Consider the following 20,411-nt stretch of genomic DNA (forward strand, 5'->3'; position numbering starts at 1 on the left):
AGACACTTTAAAAATATCGAAAATGGAGGCATCCTTTGACGCCTTTCCCAAGTAAACAGCTGTTAATTAATTCTAGGTCATTTCTATTCATTAATTAAAATGAGATTACAATTATGCGTTGTGTATTACAGGTTCTTCGTATTTCCTGCGAAATTCTTGTCTGTAGGGCTGAATTTAGGACATAACGCACAAAACTGTCGACATGAAGTGTTTACTAACACCGCTGCTAATCTCCTTTTGTTTTTTCAATTGTGTGCAAGCTTATAGAGGTAAGTTTATTATATACCTTTTAATTAAAAAAATCCACAATATATGCGTCTTCAGATTGGGCATAAATACAGCTTTAAATTTTTCTTTGAATGTACGGTTTAACATTCACAGATTTCAAAATACATTTTAGTAGGAGAAAGGGTAAGATTATAAATCTTATATCATAGATGATCAAATTTAAAAAAAAAAATAGTAGGAGTGTATTTTTGCAAGGTATTAAGAATGAAAAATGTTATAAATTCTGAAAGTCAAAATTTATCATAGCAAAAAAGCATCGTTTGTACAAAGTACAGTGCTACCTAAAACAAAAATTGGAATACCTTCCAGCTGCTACCCCGGATCCAAATAACGAGTTTGATAAATGCGACTTTGGGCGCCATTTGACCAAGAGATGTGTGGGTGAGACCATGGACCCACAGCTCAGTGTTTGTCCCACAGGCTTCTTCTGTTTCACCCCCGTCGATGGAGAGGGACCTTGTTGTCGTAGTGTGTACATTTTACTTATAAAACAAATTTGATGTGTAAGATTGCATTCAATGTAAACTTTAAAAATACTCATGTTAATTAATATTTACGAAATAAGTGTTTACGTTAACTGATTTTCAATCTACATGTACCTTAGAACAAAGCGCAGTCAGTTGTGTTTAGTGTGCCAAAAGTATTTACGATTGACAATGATCATGAATATTACGGCCCAGTAAAAACAGTGCCTTGTACCGCAGGTTTTGTGTTTTGTCTAATCAAGAAAGTGAAATATGGACTGTTTTCAAAAAACATCCTTATGTCTTAGTCAATCCTTATTTCTAACGTATAAAGTAAAAATTTATTCTTTTCTAAAATTCAAATTAACGAAAAAGAGATCGTACCTGTAGACCACAAATGCCAAACGGACTAACTTACACCGAATTTATTTAATGGGAAGGTGTAGATTTCTAAATATCAAAAGTGAAAATCGCTTTATTCAGGAGTTTCAATTACGATTCTTCATTTTTTACAGGAAACAACCCATGCAACACGGGAGTTCCCTACAAAGTGAATGACGACGCAGTGACATGTAGTCAGAGAAAAAGATGTCCATCCGGTCACGTGTGTACCACTGGCAAGGGTTATGCCGTGTGTTGTCCTGGTAATTACACGAACTACGCACAAAGCACACAGCATAGTTTACGTTTACTTTTTAGGCGGTGTTAAAATTAGGAACCATTTGAGTAATTACTTTGAGGCATAAAAATTAATCACCTGAATTTATCCAATTCCTTGATTTTTCTAATCTGTTTTACCTTTTTACTTAATGTGTTAAAGTTAATATCTATTTGATCAAATATTGATAACTTAATTATCGAAGCATATGTTATGGAATGTAACATTTGACACCTATGCATTTGTATACGTGCATGTGCAGTTTATGTTTTTGTTGGTGTTTTGAAAGCTCATCGACTCTGTCCTAGGCCTAACAACTGTCCAATAATTTCACCTCCACGATGTGCCAGACCAACTACTTTCCGTTACAAGGGTGGGCTTATATGTCCTGGTTGTGACAAGAACATCTGTAAACGACCCAAAAATCACTACAAAAAATAAAACATACATGGATGTATATCTTTATTGCAATAAAGTTTTAGATACTCTGGTTCATATTTGCTTGTATGTAAAATGCAAATTGTTTTGTGCATTATTTAAATATCAAGGGTTCTTCTTTGTTTGTTAATCAAATATGGCTTTTTTAAAACAATAATGAAATGCATTACTTTTTACATGAGACGGAAAAGCGAAGAAGTTCAATCAGTCTGCTCGAAGAGTCCTAAAACAAGTGAATTAATATGCTATGCAGACAAACACATGGTTTACATAGGGAGACAGAGAGAAAAAAGGAACGCATATATTGAAGAATCTATTGTCGAATATTTCCAATGAAAAATAATAATAACTTATTAATAAGAAGTTTTATTTCCAAAAAAATAAAAAGATATTGCATGATGAATACAAGATTCTTCCCTGTGTCTTCAGTGTGATTGTATGTTATGCACTACCGTTTTCAGACCTATTAAATGTTAAGAGAGTCTTTGATGATGTGTTGATTTGTTTGATTGACGCTTGGAAAATGTCATCAATTGTGTCTGTTTCAGAAGTTTAAATAAAAATGTTTTGAGCTCGGTGATTTAGTTGCTTCGTTTATACATCTGATATTTTCTAATAAAATGCTTACCAAGTTAGCTTAAATTGAACTTAAATTATGCACAAGTTCTATTCTCAGTAACAATTTGATTAAAAAAATGTACGCCACGTAATTTTTGTTAATACGAAATACAATACTAGTAACTACATTTTAAAACTAAACTTGCCTTTTTCTATTTTGACAATGGGTGACAGGCTTGCGACATTGATATATGTGGTAGATAAGGGGTTACCTCATGATATATATGCAAATGCAAACAATAGATGTATGAAAAAATATTTGGTTTTATATTTTTGAGTTTTTATACAAATACAATTGCAAGCCTTGATCAACTTTTAATTGTTTTACATTATATTCTTGTAATCAAAAGGGCCACCCGCCCTCTCTGTTCCGAGGAAATGGTCTTGGATAAAGATATTGTACAATTTCTGAAATTAATCATGATATACATGTAGTATATTGAATATGCACAAAACAAAGACTCAAAATAACAAGAATCTGAAACATGTTAAAATTAATACGTCGCCGTTTAGGGCCTGTCATTGATATTTAATTAAAAAGTCATTAAAACACGTGCTAATCTTCAAAATCACAAGGGAATGTGTACACAAACAAGCTCAAGCACAAAGAACCCGAAAATCACAATGTCTCATAAAGGTTGCATTCTATATTACATTCTGCCGAGTATAATTAGAACTTTTTTTAAAAATGCGTACCAAGAACCATTTGTATTATTTGGTACTACATGTATTTTTTATTATTCACAAAAATTTAAAAAGAAAATTCCACATTGTTTAGATCGCAATTAATCCTTATTTCTTCACACGTTATTTGCTACTAAAATTTCTAAAAACAACAAATAATTTTTGTGGATAACGTAACTAAACTACTATGGAAAACTTAAACGAGTACAGTCATGTTCTTCTCCAGGGGATCTATTCACAAAGCATACTCTAACTACGTTATATCTTATGAAAGAACTTTTTCCTAAGTTCAGTACTGTTTTACATTTCAGTCGTATCAAATGAAATTTCTTATTTCTTATGGAAACAGATTCTGATTCATAGCTCTATAAAAATACAGGACTGAAATCTCCACTATCCAGTTCTTACTACAGTGTAATTCGTCGATTTATCGAAACCTTCAGCAACATAAGAAAATACCCGGACCGTGCGAAATAATCTCGACTATGTCAGGATCGAATCATCAAAACACAGATAATGTATTTTTTTCTGCAATGTCGATACCTTCATACCCAAATAAATTGCCAAAAAAAAGCATTTCAAAAATAATTGCAACTGTTTCAATTTACGCCCACGTCCTTCAAGTCAGGGCTTGAGGAGAGTCCCATCAATGAACAGTATTAAAGATACCTCGATAATAGGTATATTAGGGTTATCTTTGGAATTAAATAACGAGAGTTTAGACGATGCGGACTGATCAACACAGTCATCGTTCCCCATGATATAGAAACTGTTAGAGTGCATTCGCTCCACGTTACCTAATTTTTAGGACATTGACAAATAAACCGGAATTTAAAATATATATATATATATATATATATATATATATATATATATATATATATATATATATATATATATATATATATATATATATATAATGCTACCACTTAAGACTTGCACACTAAAGACCAAAAAAAAAATTCAATCTGCATTAAATTCAGCACTTTTAGTTTTTATAAATGGATTGTAATTAACTAGTTTAGCATACAATGTGTTTTGTTGTAGATTTTAAAATAAATAATCTTATATGTATGTATTAAATGTTTTTTATCTTCCGAAAATCTTTGTATTCATCATTTTTCTTGTAAGATTGATGAGAATAAATACAACGGAGAAGTGCACTGAATATAAATGACGACTTTGAGGAAGTTGTTTTTCAAAAATGCTATTGCTGTTAATTTTAAATCTGTTTTTAGAACAAATTTATCATCAATTTGGAGTTTTTAATTTGTGATAAGATAAAAATCTTATGGAATTGATTTGTTTTATTATTTATTTGTTAACTTAATTTGTAATATATTCAAATTGCATTTTAATTAAAACAACCGGAATTTCTAGATCAATCAAAATAATAATGTATGCTTCTTGAAATAAATATGCATTTTCATAATGACGAATGATGAATCAAATTGTTGTTTACAAATACAATGTACCTGTCCCAATTTTCGCCAGAATATTTATTAATAGTTTTAGAAAACGTTTAAAAACTTTCAAAATTCACTTCATGAGATCAAACATCAATTCATTATGAAGCTGATTATACTTTCGTTCTTATTTTTGGTTTTATTTCAATGTGTTACATTAGGAAACTCAAAAGGTAAGATTTACTATTGTATTGTAAACCTATTAAGATTTTCAAAATAAAATTAATTCAAAATTAAAATTTTTAAACATAAGAGTCTAGATCCCAAATTACAAAAGCATTGGAATAATTAAATTCTCTTTGAAAATATACAATATATGTATATATATATATATATATATATATATATATATATATATATATATATATATATATATATATAAAGCACTAAAAATGGCTAACGACACGAACAATAGAAATTGTCAAATTTTTGGGACAACCAGTCCCTTCTTCAGGACCAAAAAATAAATTACATGAGTACAAAACAAAGAAAACAAAATCTAAAGCTACTACTAAACTACTTAAGAAACTCTTAAAGAAGGTGTTGCTACTGTCGCCGATCGCTCTAAAGTAATCCTTGTTTTGGTCCTGAAGAAGGGACTGGTTGTCTTAATAGGTAGATAATCAAATGACGTATATGAAACAATTAACGTTAAGTCATTTTTCACCAAACTAAGTCATTTTTCTCTGCAAAAGTTCAGAACCGCAGTTACCGTGAAGGAGTCTATTGTAAATCTTGAGACAAAGCTAGAATCAATACTTTAAAAATCTACAGTATGTATTAGTAATTTTAGTCCATACTTTTTTCATGTTTGTAGGTTATTATAACCGGGGATGTCCGGTCGTTCGGTGTCGGCCTGTCAGACGAGGATGTGCTTACCCAACATTTTTTCGTTTCAATGGAAGAATCTGTAGAGGCTGTGATCGGGACATTTGTCGTCAGCTGTATAATTAAACAGTCCTTTACTGATTCTAGTATTCACAATATTACATTGCAAATTGATGTCCACGAACTCGAAAATGTTATATAAATGTTTATTGACGATACCAGCATAAACAGTGTAAAATCAAATTGAAATGTGCGTAATGACACAGTATCATTAACTTAAATAAACTATGAAAGCGTTTTTCTCTTAAACATGATTTAGTATTTTTATTTTAAAGAGTATAGGAATTTATACATTATATATACATGACAAAATAGGTTTGAGCCCCCAAAATATACAATGTATATAAAATTCGGCTAGAGCAGCTCCTTCGCCAACTTTTAAATTTAGTTAATTTAGTTGTGCCAATATTAATTCCAACTTAAAAATTTGAAAAATGTATTGAAATAAAGATTTTTTCACTATACATGGTTGTTAAAATCGCCAACAAAGTTTGTACTTTGAATAGAGAGTCAATCAGATTTGGAGGCGGATTGGTGTATGAATTCCGATACCTACACCATTGTAACAGCTATCACCTTAAATCACGAAAGAATGATAGTTATATGATGCATGTATGCATATTAAACAATGGCCCTTACAAACATCCAAAAAGCTGGAAAAATACGAATATCATGAATATTCAGAAGAAAAAAAATTTGCAAAAGAAGAAAGGAAGACTACGCTACCAATATCTTAAAAGATTCGAATGTCCGTTTTAAGATGAAAACGATGTTTTTTTTTAATTTTAGAGAATCAAACTTCGTTATTATTTATTTGAATAATAAATCATTTTAAAAATACACTTGTATCATTATCTCTGATATATTTATTTGAATCTGCATCTAAACCAATTATTATCTTATCAGTGATGGAAGTGGGATTCTTAAGGTGGAATAACACATCATAAAATGGCTGACCTCTGATCGAAACGACATTGCGTAGTATTAAAAGGATTTTGTCACTGTATAGCGGAGTGAATAAAGTGTTGGGTTTGTAATCCGTACGTCCGGAGTTCGAATCCCGTAGTGGCTTTTGTTTTAACTTACTGAATCGAATATTTTAGATAGTTATTTTTTATCCCCAAACTGCAAATTTTTCGCTTATTTGACATTTGTACAGTTTATTTATCATTATATCTTTCATAATCAAATAACTTAATTTGAGTGACTTTTTAGCTCACCTGAGCCAAAGGCTCAAGTGAGCTTTTCTGATCACAATTTGTCCGTTGTCTGTCGTCGTTGTCGTTGTCGGCGTTGGCGTTGTAAACTTTTCACATTTTCATCTTCTTCTCAAGAACCACTGGGCAGATTTCAACCAAATTTGGCACAAAGCACCACTAGGTGAAGGGGATTCAAGTTTGTTCAAATGAAGGGCCACGCCCTCTTTAAAGGGGAGATAATTGAGAATTATTGAAAATTTGTTGGTATTTTTCAAAAATCTTCTTCTCAAAAACTATTCGGCGTGAAAAGCTCAAACTTGTGTGGCGGCATCCTCAGGTAGTGTAGATTCAAGTTTGTTCAAATCATGGTCCCCAGGGGTAGGGTGGGGCCACAATGGGGGGATCAAGTTTTACATAGGAATATATAGAGAAAATCTTTAAAAATCTTCTTCTAAAAAAATATTAGGCCAGAAAAGCTCAAATAAAAATGGGAGCCTCCTCAGATAGTGTAGATTCAAGTTTGTTCAAATCATGGTCCCCGGGGGTAGGGTGGGGCCTCAATGGGGGGATCAAGTTTTACATAGGAATATATAGAGAAAATCTTTAAAAATCTTCTTCTAAAACATTATTAGGCCAGAGAAGCTCAAATCAAAGTGGAAGCTTCCTCAGGTAGTGTAGATTCAAGTTTGTTCAAATCATGGTCCCCAGGGGTAGGGTGGGGCCACAATGGGGGGATCAAGTTTTACATAGGAATATATAGAGAAAATCTTTAAAAATCTTCTTCTAAAAAAATATTAGGCCAGAAAAGCTCAAATAAAAATGGAAGCATCCTCAGGTAGTGTAGATTCAAGTTTGTTCAAATTATGGACCCCGGGGGTAGGGTGGGGCCACAAGAGGGGGGTCATGTTTTACATAGAAATATACAGAATTTTTTTTTAAAAATCTTCTTCTCAAAAACTATAAGGTCAGAAAAGCTTAAATTTGAGTGGAAGCATCCTCAGATAGTGTAGATTCAAGTTTGTTCAAATCATGGTCCCCAGGGGTAGGGTGGGGCCACAATTAGGGGATCAAGTTTTACATAGAAATATATAGACAAAATCTTTAAAAATCTTCTTCTAAAAAACTATCAGGCCAGAAAAGCTCAAATTAAAATGGAAGCATCCTCAGGTAGTGTAGATTCAAGTTTGTTCAAATTATGGCCCCCGGGGGTAGGGTGGGGCCACAAGAGGGGGGTCATGTTTTACATAGGAATATATCGAATTTTTTTTTAAAAATCTTCTTCTCAAAAACTATAAGGCCAGAAAAGCTTAAATTTGAGTGGAAGCATCCTCAGATAGTGTAGATTCAAGTTTGTTCAAATCATGGTCCCCAGGGGTAGGGTGGGGCCACAATTAGGGGATAAATTTTTATTTAGGAATATATAGAGAAAATCTTTAAAAAAATTTCTTTTCAAAACTTTATGGCCAAGAAAGCTCAAATTGTAACCATCCTCAGATAATGTAGATTCAAGTTTGTTCAAATCATGGTCCCTGGGGGTAGGGCGGGGCCACAATGGGGGATAAATTTTTATATATAGAGAAAATCTTTAAAAATCTTCTTCTCAAAACTATAAGGCCAGGAAAGCCCAAATTTAAGTGGAAGCATCCCAAGATCGTAAAGATTCAAGTTTGTTTAAATAATAGTCATGGGGTATGGTGAGGCCACAATGGGGGATGAATTTTTACATAGGAATATATAGTGAAAATCTTTAATATCTTCTTTTTAAAGACTATTTGGCCAGAAAAGCCTAAACTTGTGTAGAGGCATCCTCGGATAGTGTAAATTCAAGTTTGCAAAATCACAGTCCCTAGTGATAGGGCTGGGCCGTGACGGCAGTTTGAATTTTTACATAGGAATATATAGAGAAAATCTTTAAAAATATTCTGGGAAAGTTTTCGGTCCAAAACTCAGTACTTAGTGTGAAAGCACAGGTTATGCAGATTTAAGTTTGATGAAACCATGATTCCCTAGAGAAAAGGGGGGCCACGAAATGGAGGGGGGGGGGGGGGTAAATTGGAATAGAGAAAAATCTTCTTACAGGTACAACAACAAGAGGGGCTTGGTATTTACCCAAAAAAAGAGGTGGATAAAAATTGACAGATTTTCTATTTTTTTTAGCAAGATCTACTGTACTTAGTTGTCAAGATATTTTGATACTGTAATGCTAATTTGATCAGAATTAAGGCAATTGTTGCTCAGGTGAGCGATGTGGCCCCTGGGCCTCTTGTTCCAGGTTTGTTATTCCACCTTAATTTGCTAAACAATTTAGGAAAATATTGTCAACAGTAAACTATCAATAAGTTATATTCAATTTGTCCATGACCTTCAACAAACCGAATAACTTTTGGAAAATTGCGTCTTATTTGATAAGCAACATTAATTTCGAAATGTCTACAGAAACAAAATACTTATTCTTATTATTAATAAGTTTTAATATTTTGAAGACATGTTGAATGCAGATCTATAATAGACTAAAGTACTTGTTTTGTAATTTACATTCTACTTTATCTTTACTTTGGTTTTCACTGACATAAGTTTACTGATTTTAGGATATTTTTTTTATTTTTAGCGGAGTTTTCGTTCAAACTTTGAAAACTTGAAATGTATTAAAATATAAGGTCATACCCAATTTAACATCTAGATTAAAGGTTAAACATAATTTTAGCCAGAGTACAATGAATGAAAAAGGTAAATTAATATTTCGTTTACACAAATATGATAATTAAGACATACATACGTATTTTTTTTTTATTTTAATGCATATCGTACATTTTATTCTTTTTAATTTGTTTTGGAACTTTTGCAAATGTTCTTGTCACACTTGGGACATATCAATCCGCCCTTGTAACGGAACGTATCTGGTACTGCACAGTATGGAGAAATTTTCGGACAGTTGAAAGGCCTAGGACAAAGTCGATGAACTGTCAAACAACAAAAAAAGCCACATAAACGAATGTGGGCATTAATTGCCCCCTTCTCCCCTCCCCAAAAAATCATACGTTAAGTAATAAAGTAAACTGTTATGAATATACAATTTAAAGAGACGAAAATGTAGTTTACACAAAATAGAGATTTTCCAATTTCTGATATTTCTGTTTTATTACAAATTTTCTGTTTTAATATTGAATATATATTTTTGACACATAGCAGAACTTTACAAAGTAATTAAGATTAAATGATTTTTTAAATAGTAATATAATTTCAATGTTTCTCAAGCTAGTTTGGTCTTTGCGACATGTACTTACTGGGACAACACACGGCATAGTCCTTGCCAGTGGTACACACGTGACCGGAAGGACATCTTTTTCTCTGACTACAGGTCACTGCATCGTCGTTCACTTTGTAGGGAACTCCCGTGCTGCATGGGTTGTCTACTTTAATTTGCAAATAAAAGCGATAGTGAAATTTTTATTCTGCCTAAATAAGAGTAAATAATCAATTATTAATTCAATATTTGTTACTTTATTTACACATGAAACTGATCAGAGGAATAAACAGTAAAAAAAAAATTCTCCCCAATGATAAAAAGTACAGATCATAAAAAAACTTGTAAAGTCCACAAATGTCAGTCAAACTAACAAGCTCCATATAAGTAGCAATTTTTCGCTCTCTTGACGTGAGCTAAATAAAATGTGATGACGGAATATGAAATTTATCTGGCTTATCCTTATAATTCACTACAGTAAAAACGTCGAATGTGTACATTTTCTTAAGGTATCTTAATCGTGACCTCTTAAAGCTCAAATCTTGCAATATCATTAATTTTAAAGCTTAAAATAAATTTTATTTTTGATGTTATTCCTATGATTTTGCAATAGAGAATACATACTGCGACAACAAGGTCCTACTCCATCCAAAGGGGTGTAACAGAAGAAGTCTGCGGGACATCTAAGCTGTGGGTCCGAGGTCCTACCCACACATCTCTTGGTCAAATGGCGCCCAAATTCGCATTTATCAAAACCGTTATTGGGATCCGGGGTAGCAGCTGGAAGGTGCAACCCAGTAATTATGCATCAATATTTACCTCGGTGTTCGATATATTTTTTTAATTAAAGATTTAGTGTTGGAATCATTATGAAACAATTATGATCAAGTAATTTATTTTGTAAAAACAAGAAAATAAAAATTAAAGTATATCTAAATCCATGTTTGACCAGATTCAAAATTGATCTTAATTTAACTTACCCCCATAGGCCTGTACAAAATTCAAAAAACAAACGAAGATGACCAGCGGTGTAAGTAAACACTTCATATCGACAATTTCGTGCGTTCTGGCCTAAATTCAGCGCAACAGAAAAATAAAATCCCCAACAAAAACCAACAAAAAAAACCCGTTTAATAATTAATTCATTATAACGACCTAAGAATTGTCAACTGTTTACAATTCATGGGATGCCTTAACTGATACCTTATTTAAAGTTTTAACTCTACACGAATTTCAGTGAAACGAAAATGTTTTTTTAATCAGCTGTTCGATAGGCACGTTTTGTGACCTAATCCTGCTTATTGCAAAGCATTTTGTTGACCAGGATATTAATTAAAACCATATCCTAGATAGGGTTTAAAATGATTTTTTGCATTTAATTATTAATAAGGTAGAGAAAAAGTTATTTTATGAATTTGTTTAATTTCTTTTTTGCAATATTGTAATATTTATGTCCTTGATACGTTTAATTTTTTTGGGGGGTACATTTTTCAAAAATTGGCAAAAAAAAAATAAAATAAAAAAATAATGTAATGAAAATAGGACCGCACAAAAACAAGAGATATCATGTAAATCTACATTCATGTAAATTATGATAAAATATGGCGTCTGATAAACCATGAAGCATAATTAAGGAGCATTGAAGGATGAAAGGTTTTATTAACTTTACATTTGAAAATGGAAAATCAATATATATATGTTTCTAAGCATTTGTATTTCCAGCAAAATTTATACATGCAAGGTTAGCAAGTGTATAAACAGAGCCTTATGAAATATATTTACGAAGCAATTTGATTCAACCTGGTTGTCCAATTCAATTCTTCGTATTTAATTGGTTTGTTTTCTTCTTCCGAATCCTTTAGATTGTATGAGGGGTAACCATACAAGTATCACTTAAATAGTAGCTGTCTACAGTCCTAAACATATAAAACTAACACATTCTCTTTGGAAAAAAAAACAAGTTAAATCAAATCATAATATGACTTTGATAGAAATCTCCATACAGAGCGGTGTATTTGGGACGGATCGATGTCAAATTCCGAGACAAATGCTCAACGTTTATTTTAAGGTCTAAAAAATGTCTAAAATGATAATTATTTGCGAAAATTATATAAGTTGTGTATACAAGTAAAATGCGTAATTCAGAATTGTTACATTAAGCTGTTGTTTAAGTATCTAAAAGTACAGGGTTTGACAAATGTGTGTGTTTTTTGATTTATTTGCATTGTGATTACACTTCAAGTTTGGACGCACTTTAATTGAAACATGATACACTCATGTGGTGTTTGTCGCTTGCAGCTCCATGGTAGGTCTGAATATTTGCATATTAAAATATTTCTCATTGATTGCATTCTATAATATTTTGCAACAGTTCACTTATAAACCATGTATTTTTGTGCATTATTATTATTTTTTTTAAGTTTCCTTGTTTTTTGTGTGTCGGGCTGAATTTGAGACACAACGCATATACATGTAGGTATAGTCTTTGCAGAAGTAAATGCAGACAGGAACATGAAGCATTCATTGACACTACTACGTCATCTCCTTTTGAGTTCTGTGTTAATGGTGTTCTTTAAGTGAAAGACGAATTTCTTTTCATAAAAGTTATTTCTGAAATAGTCATCACATGCATTGTATCTACATCAGAAAGTATATCTATTATTTAAAATTGTCAAACAGCTCGTTTGAAAACAGTAGGAAACAATATATTAATTATATTATTGTAAATTTTATGTACTTCCAATAATAATTCATTACTTATTGAAACAGTTAATGCTTAGACACTTACAAATATACTTTTAACAATCTTTGTCCGAATCTTTTGTCATGTAAAACGTGCATATGTTAAATAGTTCATTGATTGTTGCTTGTATGTAACTATGTATGCATACTTTGTTCAACAACTTCTTTATATTTCTCATTTTGTAATCTCATAATTGCATTGTCTGTAAATCATACTAGTGGTGTTGTGCTAATAAATTAAACACATTTATGAAGTTAAGACGGTTCTTAATATTTCCTTGGGATTTTTCTGTGTCGGGCTAAATTTAAGACACAACGCATGCAGTCGTCATTGTAGTCGTACAGACCTGTACAGGCAGGACCATGAAGCTTTCGCCGACACCACTGGTCATCTCCATTTGGGTTTAATGATGTGTAAAAGCCAATGATGGTCAGTTAAAGTTCAAACTTATTTTTGTATCAAATCTAAGATAATTTCGTTAAATATATATTTTTTTGTTGTTAAAAATGTTTTTCCTATAGCATTGTTATTTTCATATCTGACTCTATATGTAACATGCATTTTAGTTTTTACGTGCTTTTACTGACAAATACTGCATTTACTACTCAGAAAGACATTATAAATCAAATAGTTATATTGTAAAATTAAATAATTGAAAATAGAATTTTTGTTACAAACATCGCAATTTTATATAAGCGTTTATTAAAGCTGAACACCGCTCGTAAATAGGCACTGTCCGCCATATTTCTCTTTCAGCACCGCTCTTCCTACACCCCTATATAAGCCATAGACCTCTAAACAGTTCAAAGTATATCGCTGTAGAGGTCTCACCTGTGTGGACGTACATCTTGCCTCGCCATGTTACTCGGTCGCGATGAAATTGTCAAGTTTTACGCACTTTTTTCAAACCAGGAGAGTACTAACATCAAATGAACTGGTCATTGCAATATTTACAGACATAATGTGCACATAAATAACAATTAAATGCTTAAAAATCCAAAGACAACGAAAGGAACACTACACGTCGGCCACGAGTTTCAGATGTGCAATCGGGTGTAACGAAATCGAAGGGTTTATATACCAGGTACCTGTGTAACGGTGCCTATTTACGAGCGGTGTTCAGCTTTAATAAATGATATTTCATTTGCTCCCAGATTTCAACAGTGATTTAGATAAATGCGAATTTGGGCGTCATTTGACCCAAAGATGTTTTGGCAGAACGGTCCGCGGTTTTGTTCAAAGGGATTCTTTTGTTATAGTCCGGCCGATGGAGAGGGTCCATGCTGTCTAAGTACAGTGTATGAACATTATCATAATGATATTTTGTGATATCGTTTGCTTGACATAATGATGTAAAAATATTATAATATCAAGAAAACAGTTTAAAAAAATGATCAATGTCTACAACGTGCACTTCCAATTTTTGTAAAGTTACTTAACAATCAAATTGTACTCGACTTACCAAAAACAAAAAAAAAAACCAAACAAATGAGTAAGCGTCTACATATGATATATGTTGAAGTTTTATCTCATTTCTATAATGGTTTGTTTTATCATTATCAAAATACCAAAAGCAAATATACATATCAAATACCCTGACATTAAAGTCAAACAAACCCATTTTTACGAGAAAAAAAAATGTTTTGGATAATGTTATGTGCCCAGATTCAGATCGATATTTTAATTTTATTTCTATATACAGATGGCAATCCATGCAGTATAGGGGTTCCCCACAAAGTGAATGATGACACAGTGACGTGCAGTCAAAGAAGATGCCCGTATGGTTACGCGTGTGTTGGCAGAAAGAACATGTTTGCTGTGTGTTGTCCTATAGGACATGGAAAATAACAAACACTGGTATTTGCAACACTGATCTGGTTTTATTTTGTCTTTTAGTTTCATTCAAAATATAAACCCCCTGATTACATAATTTATTTCATTTTTTTTAATAGTTGATTTATCTTTTTTTTTAAATTCCAGACCATATACCGAGCCAGTATTGCAAGCGTGGCAAGGGAAGTTCCAAAAACATGACAAACGATACTACTAAAAAGCAAAATAAAATGACTGAGTATAAAACAAGTGTTAACGGATTTTTTTTATATCTATATAATGTCTTTGAAAAAAGGATATAAAACAAACGTGGTCTTCTTAGCGCTCCAGCTGATGGGATCCTCCAGCTATATAATTGTCATTCTCTTCTAAAAAAAATTTTGTGTCGAAGATAACTTTACAACACGATCTTACCCTGTGTGATGGCTAAATGTGTTAGTGTATCTCGCACTCTGCCTCTTTAAAGGGGCATGGTCACGATTTCGGTCAAAAATTATTTTTTCGATTTTAATGTTTACAATGCTTCAGTAAGGCATTTTTAATAGACAACCAAAATTTGAGAGTCATTCGGTGAGTTATTATCTAGTTACAGAGCTTACAATTCTTCGCTATGTAAACAAAACTTTTGTTTACATTTTGAATGTTAAAGTAAAAATTCCAGTTTTAGACCTAAAATGAATGTGTTAATTGCTAGGAACTGTTTATTTATGCTTAAAATGAATGATAAGATTTACAAACCAGCTTTAAAAAGATTTTTTACTGGTATATTGAACCTATGTAAACAAAAACAGGGCACGAGCCTTGTTTACATGACAATGAATTGTAAGCCCTGTATCTTGCTTAAAACTCAACGACTGGCACCCAAATTTTATTTGATCATTAGAAAGGCATTCCTAAAACATTGCAAATAATAGAATTTGACCAAAATCGTGACCATGCCCATTTAAAGGCCATGCATCATTGATAATGGAACCTTTTTTAATATATTCTCCTGTCTATCTTTTATGAAGTCATAAGAATTTATATAACTACATTATTGTACTACATGTATTTGTTTTCATCAGATTTCAATATTTAAAAACTATATAGTGATAATAATCTCGACTTTTCGTAACCTGATTTAAGAAATGAAGATAATAATTTTTCTATTGATCGACGTATCAAAGAAAAAATTGACCGGAAAACTTCATCAATGCGCGTAGCGCATTGATGAAAATGTTTTCCGGTCAATTTTTTCTTTGATACGTCGATCAATAGAAAAATTATTATCTTCATTTCTTATCATTTAATAAAACATTTTTAAATAAAAAAAATGTGAAGTGTCATTGATCAAAAATGTAAATAATGTAAATGAAGCGGCGCGTATGAATACAAAACAACAACAGCAACAATATTCAAAATGGATTTGCCTTCAGCTGATGCAGAGCTACTAGGCTGAATTTAATGGATTAAACACAAATAGTGAGTTAAAATCTGAACCAGCTGAATTGAAAACGAAAGGAAAATACATGCGATAGCTTGTGATATCATTCACTGTGCAGAAAAACTCGTATTAAAACTAGTTTTCATGTGAGATCGCTGGAATATGCAACTGGACATAACCATCCAAGGAAAAGCGATCGTGGACGAAAATAGCTGATATGCCGACAGAGAATAGTATGTATAAGCGACTTTTGTAAACTTTGTGGTAACTAGATAGCCAGTGATGCACTTAAATGGTATATCAGCCGCTTGGAATGTGCAGAAGGAGTTGATGCATCACTCATAGCTTTTCTTTACGACGCTTATTCTGATCACGGGCCCGTGATTCTGATGACCGATCATCTACGTGTGTACATGTAAAAATTATCGTTACCAAATTTGAACAGCAGTGTTACCGTGAAAGTTTATAGGCCTATATGTTCGTTATGATATTCCTGGATAAGGAACAGCCAGCCTCGCTGTAAATGTTGATTGATCTCAAGAAGACGAAATCGTGAGAAGACGCTTAATTTTCTATTTCGTGAATCAAACAAAGTGGTTTTTTTTTATTTTTGAAGGTTAAACTTTCAAGTTTTTATATTCACAAGTTTGCATTTTGTTTGCTGACAATAAAACAGACACAACTTTACATTTTGTTGACAGTGTTTATCTTTGAAATTCCCGTTCTATAAATAGTGTTAGATCAGAGCAGTTGAGAAAAGTAGATCCGGTGTAACGAAGAATATTGACCCGGGTTGAAAATTGACCCGGGGGTCATTTTTCAACGTTGAATATTGACCCGGGGGGTCATTTTTCAACGTTGAAAATTGAGACCAAAATCGTGAAATTTATACCCGGGGTCATTTTTCAACGGTATGAGAAAGATTTTTCTAAACTCTGATGACCTCGACCCGTTGAAAATTGATCCTGTTGAGAATTGACCCAAACCTCAGAGTTCTGATCTGAACTGGAACTTACTCTACACGGTTTAAATGTACAATCATGCACATATTTGAAAGTTTCAGTTTTAAAATGTACATACTGTCCGATACATATGAGGACGTGGCCAATTTCTTTTAGGCTGATATGTCCAATTAATCATTTAGTTTTTAGATTGAAAATATGATATCCATTTATTATCACAATACTATGTATAAAAGCTAAAAAGATGACCGTTTGCTTCGGAATGGAGCAGGCGAGTAGGGCTAGAATACTTTTTGACATAGATGACATGGTTTTCATTCCCTCATGTGACAGAATTTAAAATTTAAACTTGTCACAATCTCTGATAAATATATCTAACAAACATATTGCCCGTTATCGTCACTTTTAAGGCAATTCAACAGAGCTCTATTCGACAGGCACCTGACGTTGTATATTTTTCTAATAATTGAAAAGATATAACCTCTATACTGTTTTATTGGGTAAAGGGTATATATATTTATATCAAGACAAAAGGATATAATGTCAGATACCTATGCTTAATTTGAAGAAGTCAGAATATTTCACTGACAAAATAATAAATGATTGGTTGTCATATTTTTTTCCTTTTTCATATATACTGGGTTTTTTATACGGATATATACAGCATATACATATTTACACATGTTTTTAATTTTTTACGACTTAAAAATAATTTTTCATAAACTTGTCTGATTAACTTTATTGAAGCACCATCCAATTTTCTGCATATACAGTCATGGTTCTTCTTAGAAATGCAATTTATTTCTATTATTTTGAGTTTTCAATTCTATTATTTACCTGTAAATTAGAAACACAGGCAACTGACGTAATATATTTTCTCAAAATTAAAAACATATACCCTCTACAGCAAAAATGTTATCAATTTAAAAAAAAGGAGGTTTGCATCTAAATATACAGTCGGAGGATTGTTGATCTAATTATATTATTGGTATATACAGGAAAAGGTATGCGAAAAGTATACAACTGATAGATATGTTGTTTGGAGCAGCTGTGTCAAGGAAAAATCCGAATTGCTTAAACATGTACAAATTGAAGCAACCAGGACAGTGACAGGGATCAGAGTTAATTCTTCTAAAATAATTTCATATAGTGAGCTTAATTTGGAAACCTTGCAATCTCGAAGGGATAACCATAAAGTAATTATATTCTACAAGAATATAAATGGTTTAGCACCACAAGATATGTTAGATTGAATTCAATCATATTTTCTTACTGAACATGCATATATTCATAGATCGAATTAGCTTTTTTACTATCTACCACTATACACTTATTACAATAGCTTTGCTCCGTCTACATGTAAATTATGGAATAATCTTCATGCAGAAAAGAAAATTTCATCAACTTTATCTTTCTTTTAAGTCAAAACTTAAAAAACAAAATATACCTAGAGCTTACAAACCTTTCAGTTAAGACAATAGGAAATATTATTTTACGCCAATTACGGAATAAAGCTAGTAAAACTTACTTATTTAAGAATTTTTTTCTGATGTGAGTCGATGTTTATACTCTGGGTCTGAATCTGAAGGAAATGTGATTTTTCCCCTGGATATCCAAGATACACTCAACAAAGAGACGAACTTTTTAAACAACTTATTGACATTAGTGTACCATTTTTTATGAACTATATACTTTATGGTAGTTCTGATTTTTCATATAGATAAAATTGTAAAATTGTTTCCCATGTTTATACTTATATTAGATCTCCAAAGCGTTTTTGATTCTCTTTAGGTACACTGTTTAAACATATTTAAGTATTATACCTGTATATTTACTTAATATACAGTTCCCTTTTATTTACTGTTCTTTTTAAATGGGCTGGATCATGAAAATTTCATTATGTTTGTATCTCTGCAGGTATAAATGAAGGTGATATGTTTGTTAATATAGGTGTGAGTGAACATGTCTACCAACAATATGTCATACAATCATATATGATAAATATTCAGATAATTATTTAATATTCAAGTACCTCATGTCTTTTATACACATAATATACACATTTAACACGTTTAAATTAAATTAATAATGTAGGCGGCTGTGATAGGAAGGTCAATCATCTACTCCAACGTTGCTGTATGATCTTCTACTACTTATTTCTATTCAAAAAATGCAATTTACCAATTTATTGACGAAAACAATTACTGTTAGTAAATTTATGATAAATTTTGTGATCAAAGCAATTTAGAAACTTTAAAGCAAAATTCTATTGTCATCCTGTACAAAAATTAGGTTGCTAACTTCCTAAGGATTCCATGAAGCAGAATTGTTAATGCATAGAAAAATTAGCGATTTAATGATATTTAGTTACATCAAAAGTTATCCTAACGGAACAAACAAAACATCAAAAAATCGGCTTTCGAGATATAGTTACTACAGCATTGTTCATGAAAGAGTACAATCATGTTACCATATCATCATTTTGTAAACTGTTATTGGCTGGATGGGTGTGAATACAAAATTCAGATAGTCACAGTTTTAACAAACTGAGTGGGTGCAAACACAAAAATCTCAATATGACATACTGTAATTTTTTTTATTTACACCCACTCAGAAAATTTACAATGAACAATATCAAAGTTTCAATTTACTGGGTGAACGTAAAACCAAAATTAAATAATATGACGTACTGTAATTTTTTTTAATTATTTATATTTGTACACTTCTCCAGCAAATTAAAAAAAAGAGTTTTACTGAATTGAATATTTTAACGTGTAACCATATAAACTAATATTATTAAAAAACATATATTTCTTTAAAAATATATAGATATCACACACAGCAATTATACGCGAAAAGTTTATTATGAATAAAATAGTTATTACATGTACATATTTAAAGGGATAATATATAAATTCTAAAAAAAATTTGAAACATGTAAATCTAAAGAATAAAAATATAAAAACTGATAATTTTTAATTAAATAAACTCAAGTTATAATATTGATTCGTTAATTTGTGCTTCTTTGCTGTTGAATTTTGAACCGGTTTCATGATCAAAATTCCACGATGCGGGTCAATTTTCAACGGATTAAGGTCTTTATTCAACACCTTTGGTCTCAATATTCAACGTGGAAAAATGACACCCGGGTCAATTTTCAACCCGGGTCAAAATTCTTCGTTACACCGGCAAAAATTTTATTGATGCAGGTATCAAAGAAATTTTTCAACCAATCAGAAGCGCCGATATCTCATCAAACGAATAAATATTAAATGATACAGAAATGAAGCTATCTAGGTCGAGCTTTAGAAAAATAATCCATTTGTGGCTTTTTTAATTGTCACGTAGCGTTGTTAGGAATTTTTCCCTAGATTTTTTGTTTGATTTAGTAGATGGGTTTACGCATCCCTTATACAAACGCAAGTCATATATATTTTTCTTAGGTTTATAGTTCAGAATGATATATTGTGTTGGTATAGGGAAAGTGGCGCACGCAAACTGAA

At 31.7% G+C, this 20,411-nt stretch overlaps 2 protein-coding genes and 2 long non-coding RNA genes across 5 annotated transcripts; 3 read left to right on the forward strand and 1 right to left on the reverse strand.

Annotated features, from left to right (window-relative positions):
• Window positions 1–107: 107 nt before the first annotated feature.
• LOC105319545 (uncharacterized) lies at window positions 108–1,900 on the forward strand. The gene is made up of 4 exons (XM_011417130.4): window positions 108–269; window positions 598–756; window positions 1,268–1,396; window positions 1,700–1,900. Exons 1-4 carry the CDS (start codon window positions 203–205, stop codon window positions 1,849–1,851), a joined length of 507 nt encoding a protein of 168 aa, XP_011415432.3. The 5' UTR covers window positions 108–202; the 3' UTR covers window positions 1,852–1,900.
• A 2,724-nt stretch (window positions 1,901–4,624) lies between these two features.
• On the forward strand, window positions 4,625–5,753 carry LOC117689893 (uncharacterized). The gene is made up of 2 exons (XR_010714131.1): window positions 4,625–4,789; window positions 5,434–5,753. It is a non-coding gene; the product is annotated as an uncharacterized lncRNA (long non-coding RNA).
• Window positions 5,754–5,825: 72 nt separating this feature from the next.
• Window positions 5,826–11,104, reverse strand: LOC105319544 (uncharacterized). Of its 2 annotated transcripts, XM_066085085.1 has the most exons (5): window positions 10,928–11,104; window positions 10,572–10,727; window positions 9,988–10,116; window positions 9,512–9,663; window positions 5,826–6,080 (listed from the first exon to the last, which is right to left on the reverse strand). In XM_066085085.1, exons 1-4 carry the CDS (start codon window positions 10,992–10,994, stop codon window positions 9,524–9,526), a joined length of 492 nt encoding a protein of 163 aa, XP_065941157.1. In that variant the 5' UTR covers window positions 10,995–11,104; the 3' UTR covers window positions 5,826–6,080; window positions 9,512–9,523. The 2 variants fall into 2 exon arrangements, with proteins under 2 accessions (XP_065941157.1, XP_034328201.2); XM_034472310.2 differs by lacking the exon at window positions 5,826–6,080 and having other exon boundaries at window positions 8,972–9,663.
• Window positions 11,105–12,800: 1,696 nt separating this feature from the next.
• LOC136275553 (uncharacterized) lies at window positions 12,801–14,782 on the forward strand. The gene is made up of 3 exons (XR_010714132.1): window positions 12,801–13,119; window positions 14,393–14,547; window positions 14,671–14,782. It is a non-coding gene; the product is annotated as an uncharacterized lncRNA (long non-coding RNA).
• Window positions 14,783–20,411: the final 5,629 nt, after the last annotated feature.

The sequence above is a fragment of the Magallana gigas genome, chromosome 5 (genome assembly GCF_963853765.1).
Source record: "Magallana gigas chromosome 5, xbMagGiga1.1, whole genome shotgun sequence".
Classification (NCBI taxonomy): domain Eukaryota; kingdom Metazoa; phylum Mollusca; class Bivalvia; order Ostreida; family Ostreidae; genus Magallana; species Magallana gigas.